The sequence below is a fragment of the Humulus lupulus genome, chromosome 7 (genome assembly GCF_963169125.1).
Source record: "Humulus lupulus chromosome 7, drHumLupu1.1, whole genome shotgun sequence".
NCBI classification, from domain to species: Eukaryota; Viridiplantae; Streptophyta; class Magnoliopsida; order Rosales; family Cannabaceae; genus Humulus; species Humulus lupulus.
This window is the reverse complement of record NC_084799.1, coordinates 203,540,798-203,548,680: the sequence shown is the minus strand read 5'-3', so window position 1 is coordinate 203,548,680 and position 7,883 is coordinate 203,540,798. Positions and strand designations below refer to the sequence as shown.

General features: G+C 36.7%; 1 protein-coding gene across 1 annotated transcript; it reads left to right on the top strand.

Annotated features, from left to right (window-relative positions):
- The first annotated feature begins 4,306 nt into the window (after positions 1 to 4,306).
- Positions 4,307 to 5,984, top strand: LOC133792612 (uncharacterized). The gene is made up of 2 exons (XM_062230520.1): positions 4,307 to 5,851; positions 5,964 to 5,984. The coding sequence occupies exons 1-2, from the start codon at positions 4,307 to 4,309 to the stop codon at positions 5,982 to 5,984; spliced, it is 1,566 nt and encodes a 521-aa protein (XP_062086504.1).
- The last annotated feature ends 1,899 nt before the right edge of the window (positions 5,985 to 7,883 follow it).

Below are 7,883 nucleotides of genomic sequence, written 5' to 3'. Positions count from 1 at the left end.
ATTATTTCATATATTAATCAAAATACTGATTAATATTTAATTAAACTAATATAATTTTTTTCCAATAAAAGTTAATTAATTAATTAATTCACAATTCATAATTATCGCATAATTTTTTTTTTCCAGGAAAATTAATTCATTTGTAATTTAGTCATTTTCTCTATTAGTTTTTGTTGTATTAGTTTTTGTTGTGACATCCTCACCTTGACAGTGTAGGACAGAAGCGACCCGAAAACCATTAATCTATAACACAAATATTCAATAAATCAGATTATTAATTAAATTTTTTAATGCAATAATATTATTTATTAATTCCATCATTACTCTAGTATAAATATGAAATTTGACTCTACTTGTTTTTACTTTGTCACAAGAAGCAATTGAAAAGAACAATATTGCAAGTCTCATTTCATGTATAATATTTTTCAAAACAAAAGAAAGAAAAGGTTGCTTGGGTTTCAAGGTAATTAAGTACTGAAAGTGATGAAACCAGTGATGTTTTAAGATGGTACCTGAAAAATAAGAAAACAAGGTGGGTTTATTTATTTTACAGCCCATAAATAAAATACTAGTGTCGGATGGTATTTTATTGGACAATTCTTCTATAGGACTTCATTTTAAGCCCTACCGGTAGGACTCTCAGTGTTCTCGACCTTTGAATAGTTTTCAGCGCGATTTTTTTTTATGACCGTATATATTGTAGCTATTTAGAGTATTGGCGTGATTTTCAGAAAATTTTGAATAATTTACAGTACCGAAAACTTGGTTCAAATATGTTGTTGCACGCGTGACTAATTTTTTTTATGCGCGTGGAAAGCAACATGTTTTAACCTAGTTTTCGGTACTGTAAACTATTCAGAATTTTTTGAAAATTTGCAGGATGCTCTAAATAACTACAATATACACGGTCATAAAAAAAATCGCGCCGAAAACTGTTCAAATGTCGAGAACACTGAGAGCCCTACTGGTAGGGCTTAAAGTGAAGCCCCTATAGGAGAATTCCCGGTATTTTATTTAGGGTTATTTGCGGCAATAATGCCTATGTAGTTCATTTTGTTGCACTTAAATGCTTATGTAAAATTTTTGGCGGCAATAATGCCTACTGTTATACCCAAAAAATAGGAAGGTGCATTCTAGGAGAGTTAAGGGGAATGGTCCTAGGAGACCCCAAGGAGGGTGTGGTCCTAGGAGACCCCAAGGGTGTGTAGGAGGTAAGCCTCCCAAGGTTTTCTAAGTGTTGGCTCGAACGTGTCCAAGGTAAATAGCTAAGGAGGAGGAGTCTCATGCAAGAGAATGGAGACTTAGACTTTCATAAGGAAAGTCTATACAATGTTCGATCGGACATGTTTGGGAGATGCTAAAGGAGGTTGCCTCAATGTTGTCCAAGATGAGGTTCCCTCAATGTTGTCCAAGGTGAGGTTCCCTCAATGTTGTTCAAGGTGAGGTGCCAAGGAGGTTGCCTCGGACCACCTTGGTCCGAGGAGAAGCCAAGGAGATTGGTTCAAGGAGGAACATGGCATGCTAGAGGAGAGTGCATGTTAGAGGAGAGAAGTGCATCTCCTACCACCATGCACGTTCAACCCACCAAAAATATGTCCTACCACCATGCATATCCTACCACCATGCATGTTCAACCAGCACTTGCATGGGTAGTGGGTAGGAGGTGGACCAACTAGCTAGAGGAGACTAAGTCAGACACAACTCCAACAACATACGCGGGAATCTCTCATTCTTCCCACAAATGGGGGGTTTGTTACATTTCGAATTCTGAATGTTTAAATGTAATAAATATAATAAAATATCCCTATCATAAGGGGATATCAGTTAAGGATCCCAGGCCTATAAATAGAGAGTTTATGGGATGAGAGAGGGGCTTCCTTCTGCTTTTTCTTTCTAGAGAGATAAAATTGGGTCTGTCTATTCTAGAGAGAGAAAGTGCTGAAATTAGAGAGAATTTTTGTATTTTCACAATCTGTACTGAAGAAACTCAGTTGGCACAATCCATCTGATCTTGAGTATAGATTTATAAATCACAACTCTAAGTGGATTAGGCTATTACCGACAATCGGGGCTGAACCACTATAAAAATCTCCTGTGTTATTTACTTTTCTTGTTTATACCGTCTGTTGTCGTTTTTATTTCTCTTGAAGGCTTGTCGTTATTGGCGTTCTCACGTCGTTGGCTAAAAACGCAGTCAACACCTACCGTTAATGTTTTGGTGCAGCTGTTGGTCCCTGAGCCATTAGGAGTATATATGATACACGTGGCACGACCCGATTGAGTTAAATTATTAAAATTTAAAACAAAACTCTATTTATTATTCTGGTTTCTAATTTAAAACAAAAAAAAAACTAACCTTGATTAATTAATATAACCAAAAAAATCGATTGTCTAAAACCAAGTTGTAAAACTAATCTAAAACCAAAAAATCTCATAATTCCATACCCAGAAAAATCATCTAAGTTTTCCCCCCACGATCGAAGAGATGACCGACCTAGCACGGAAGAGACGACGACACAATGCCGACCATTCGACAACTGGAGGAACAACCACCCGACTACGGTGAGTTCTTTTCTGTCGTACAGAGTTCTTTTACCCAAAATTCTTTTATGTTGATTGGGTTTCATTTCTCAAAGTGTTCATGCTGTTATTTTTTGGGGAGAATGATAATGATACTCTATATAGAGCATTTTGGGCGGAGAAGGGTGTCGATTTTCAAATTTTTTGTGGGTGAGAATATTGTTGATTTATGGTAGGTGGTATTATTAAATTTGGGTAAAAATGTTGTTGGGAAGCATGTGCATACAATTGACAGAGTGGAGTCCATTGAAATATATACTTTGTTTATTAAAAGGAATCTTTGTTGTTGTGGTCCATAATTCAATCATGTGGTAGACTATGTTGCTCTTCAAGTGTGTGAACTATATTGTGTTTCAGTTTGTGTGTGTGTGAAATGTTGACATTGCATTTTTTATTTCTATTGACAAGTGGTCATACTAACATCTTCACTATTGCAATACACCATGGGGGAAGCTGGTTTACTCCATTCGGCAATAGAAGATATGAAGGAGGTAAAGTTGATTATGTTGATTGGGTGGATACTGATTACTTCACTAGGATGGAATTGGATGGAATGGCATTGGACTTAGGACATAAACTTCCAGTGGGTTTTATGTACAAACCAATAGGAAAGGTGCTTAATATGGGCTTCATGGTGGTAGGGGATAAGGTTATCCTAAGAATTGTAGAGGATATTGAGAGGAATCGGGCTACAAAGATTGGCATATATCTTGTTTTTCCTGAAACAGTTCTACCTTTAGATTGGAAGGAAGACTTAGAAGCTGTTAAACATGTCCCTGCTACCATTTTACCTCCTTTGAAAAGATGTATTATAGAGGAACTACCAGATGATTGTGATGTCCCTACAGATGTTGTTGGTATCCCTGTTGATGCAACCATTGATGGGGAACTATAAGAGTTTGATGCTGATCAATATTTTGAGGAATTTCATGATGCTGCCTTTGATGAACCTGATAAAGAGGAATATGAAGAAGAGTTTGACTACATGGATTATGAAAGTGATATGGAGAACCAAATACCATAGGTGGTTGTGCTTTCAGATTCATAGGATGATATTGGTGATGTGAGGGAGGATACAGTTGAGGAGAACCAAGACTCGGTTCAAAGTGACAGAAATAGGAAAGGAAAGCAAGCTGATGTGAGGGAAAATACAGTTGAGGAGAGCCAAGACAAAGTTCAGCGTGACAGAAAAGGGAAAGGAAAGCAAGCTGATGTGAGGGAAAATACAGCTGAGGAGAGCCAAGACAAAGTTCAGCGTGACAGAAAAGGGAAAGGAAAGAAAAGTGATGAAGATTTCATATTGGAGGAGGAAGAGTTTGAGCAAGATGTTGAAGCTGAGATAGAGATGGGTACACAGTCTGACCCTAGGAAGTGGTGGCGATCAGTTTCATATTTTTGTACTCAAAATCTTGATGATGGAGACTCAGATGATATATGTTCTGAGGAGGAGTTACACGAATTGAAGTTAGATGATGAGTTTGATTCTGGTAAAAATTCCAAAGAATTCAACCCGAAAACCAAAATGCAAAACTTCCAATTTGTTCTTGGCATGGAATTTGCCACTATTACAATTTTAAGGAATGCAATAAGGGAGTACTTTATTGAATGTGATTGAGAATATGTATTTAATGCCAATGATTCAAATAGAGTTAGAGTTAAGTGCAAGGGTGCAAACTGTGAATGAATGTTGTTTGCTTCAATAGTTAACAAGATAGATGGCAAAACAATGAGGGTCAAAACACTTGTTGACAAGCATAGTTGTGGCATTGTTTTGGACAATAAAAAGCTGACCTCAACTTGGCTTGCAAAGCACTTTTTGGAGCAATTTAGGCTAAATCCGAGTATGGAATACAATGCATTTAGGGAGATAACTGCAAAGACCAAGTACTCACGTGTGTTTAGCTGGACATTTTACAGGGCCAAGACAAAAGCAAGGAAGATGTTGGATGGGTCTATCAAGGAACAATACGCCATTCTTGATAACTACTGTAAAAGGTTGTTGGATACCAATCATGGCTCTACTGTGAAGTTTGAAACTGATTTGGTTAATGGGAGAAGGCAATTTCAGCGTATTTATGTTTGTCTTAAGGCATGTAGAGATGGCTGGTTGGGGGGTTGTAGACCTCTAATTGGTCTTGATGGCTGCTTTTTAAAAGATTATTGTAGGGGCACTTTATTGGCTGCAATAGGCATTGACGGTAATAACTCCATGTTTCCCATTGCCTACTGTGTTGCTGAAAAGGAAAACACTGAGGTTTGGACTTGGTTCTTGGAGCTATTGAAGGCTGATATTGGGAGTTTGAGTCCTACCAAGGTGACAATGATGAGTGATCGTCAAAAAGGATTAGAAAATGCAGTGGGAGCCATCTTTAGTGGGTGTGAGGTGAGGTATTGTGTTAGACATCTTCATGCTAACTTTAAAAAGGAATATCCTGGACTTTTACTTAAGCAACTTTTGTGGGCAGCAGCTAATACAACAACACAAGCTGAGTTTGCTCGAGCAATGCAAGAAGTCAAGGATGTCTCGGATGGTGCTTACAATTGGCTGGCAGGGAAGAACCCCACAGAATGGAGTAAGTCACATATTTCAGAGTACCCAAAATGTGACATTTTGGTGAATAATTTGTGTGAGAGTTTCAATGCAGCCATACTTGATGCTCGCGATAAGCCAATTATAACTTTACTAGAGAAAATTAGATTTTGGTTGATGTCTCGGTTTTATAACAAAAAAACTGAGTTGGAGAAGATGACTCAACCTGTGGGGAAGAGAATTTTGAAGATAATTGAGAAGCAAAAAGAGGTTGCAAAGCATTGTCTGGTTACTAGGTCTGACAAGTTTCAGTTTCAGGTTCAATGTAGCAATGGTAGTGCCTTGGTTGTCGATTTGGAATTCAAAACTTGTACATGTAGGAGGTTTCAACTATCTGGGCTTCCTTGTGGCCATGCACTAGCTACTATCTGGTTCATGGGAGGTAATGTCTTTGATTATGTCCACGAATTCTATAAAAAAGAATCATTGCAAAAAGCATATGAACAGAGTGTGCATCCTATGCCTAGTCCAGATATGTGGCCTCAGACAGGACTCAACCCAATTGATCCACCACCTGAGACGAAGCTACCTGGAAGACCTAAGAAAGCTAGGAGAAGGGAGACAGATGAACCTCCACCTGCTTTAAAGAAAGCTCGAAGAACTGGACAAGTTAAAACATGGAGCAATTGTCTGAAAACAGGCCACAGGAGAGAAACATGCAAATCTGCTAAGGTGGTTGAGGTATACACTTTATGCTTTCTTCTCTTCCTAGATAATTTTTATCATTGATTAGTTACTTTATCATTGTTTTGTGAATTTGGAGCTAAATATTTGTTTGTTCAATCTATTTTAGAATCGTGTGGTCAAAAAGTGAGGTCGTCCACCACTGCAGAAACCAACTAAATCCACACTTTTAAGGAAGGAAAGAAGACTGAAACAACATGCTAAAGGAGGAACTAGTGGTGCAAAGAATGCTCAACCCGATACTGTCTGACTGGAAGGAGTTTCATCTTTTGATTTTATTTTGAAGTAGTGGTCGAATCTTGTATTTTGGTGTCTGTTATGTTGACCATTTTAGAGTCATGTACAAATCACCTTTTGATCATATCTGTTTTTTGAGTCATGACAGGGTCATGCTGGCCATGATATTGGTCATGTACATATCATATACATTTGGCTTTTTAGGCCTATATTTTTGTACCTATCTCTTATGGTAATGAATGTAACTAGATGTTGATCATATTTATTTCACAAAATACATAAACTAGAATACTGAATTCAAAATAGACCAAGATAGATTACATTGATTCGGGGTTTCATTTTACAACAAAATTCATTACAAATTAATGCCTAGGGTGCAATAGCTTTGTCATTGTCAATACTGCACATGAAGATTACCTAATAATAAACTAACAATACCAACAACTTCTACTTTGATTTTGTAGCCCAAATAACCACAACCAATAGAATTACAGCAAAATACGTAGTATTCAAAAAGTAGTAACACTGCATTCGACCTCCATCATTTACTCTACCCCTGCTTTCAGCACAACTTTCACTGCTTTCTCTTCCAACATTTTGAATGTTGTGAAATTGTGTCTCAAATCCATTTGAAGAACCACTGCATTGTCGATGACTTCCAATGTCAGTTGTCGTACTTAGGGATGTGATTTCAGTTTCAAGGTCACCAATTTTTCTTAGTAGTCCAGGGATGACCACCTTTGCTCAATGGCACATTGGAGGGTCTATCCATTCAAAGAAATTACACCCACCATGAATCTGAGTTGACCAAAACATACAAAATTTCTAGTGAACACCCATAACTATTTATTCAATGAATCAGATTACAAAAACAAATGGAGACCAATCTTACCCGATACTTGTTGCATGTTCTGAATCTTCGCCCATGATTTTTGTTTGTCGAAGCTGTTCTTTCTACCACTGGCCTTGGTGGTCGACAATGACAATTTTTTCCAATCTCCATTAACACGATGCAAAAGATGCCCTAACCCCCAATTCGAAGGAATTACAAGTTTTCTTCTAGTGGGTTCACGTGGTATACTGTCGGGGGTGGATCGTCTGGGTGTGGTCGGGGGGAAAGCTTCATCGTTTTTCTGGGTATGGAATTTTGAGATTTTTTGGTTTTAGACAATCAGTTTTTTTGGTTATTAATTAATCAAGGTTAGTTTTTTTTTTTTGTTTTAAATTAGAAACCAGAATAATAAATAGAGTTTTGTTTTAAATTTTAATAATTTAACCCAATCGGTTCGTGCCACGTGTATCATATACACTCCTAACGGCTCAGGGACCAATAGCTGCACCAAATCATTAACGATAGGCATTATTGCCGCCAAATTTTTTACATAAACATTTAAGTGTAACAAAATAAACTACATAGACATTATTGCCTCAAATAACCCTTATAATAATAATATTTTATAACATTTGAATTTATATTAATATAATTAATAAATATCTAACGATATTTTATAATATTTGAATTTATATTAATATAATTAATAAATATTTATTTTTAATTAGCTTTCAAATTTTAACAAAAGAAATTGATAAAACAAAAAATTTTGTTATCTTATATACATTGAAAGTAGTCTAATATTAATTGGCATATGGAGTCAACCTCCTGTAGACCTCCAAATCTTGTAATACCCAACTGACTGGACTAATTGGCCAAACAGTCAGCTGCCATGTTTCTACATCTACGAATATTAAACACTATACATGATAAACAAAAGTAATTAATACACAATTCTAA

Coding starts and splice junctions, on each gene's coding strand:
- LOC133792612 (XM_062230520.1), top strand. CDS start 4,307: ATGAGGGTCAAAACACTTGTTGACAAGCATAGTTGTGGCATTGTTTTG. Junction 5,852..5,963: donor AATCTGCTAAGGTGGTTGAG/GTATACACTTTA, acceptor AATCTATTTTAG/AATCGTGTGGTCAAAAAGTG.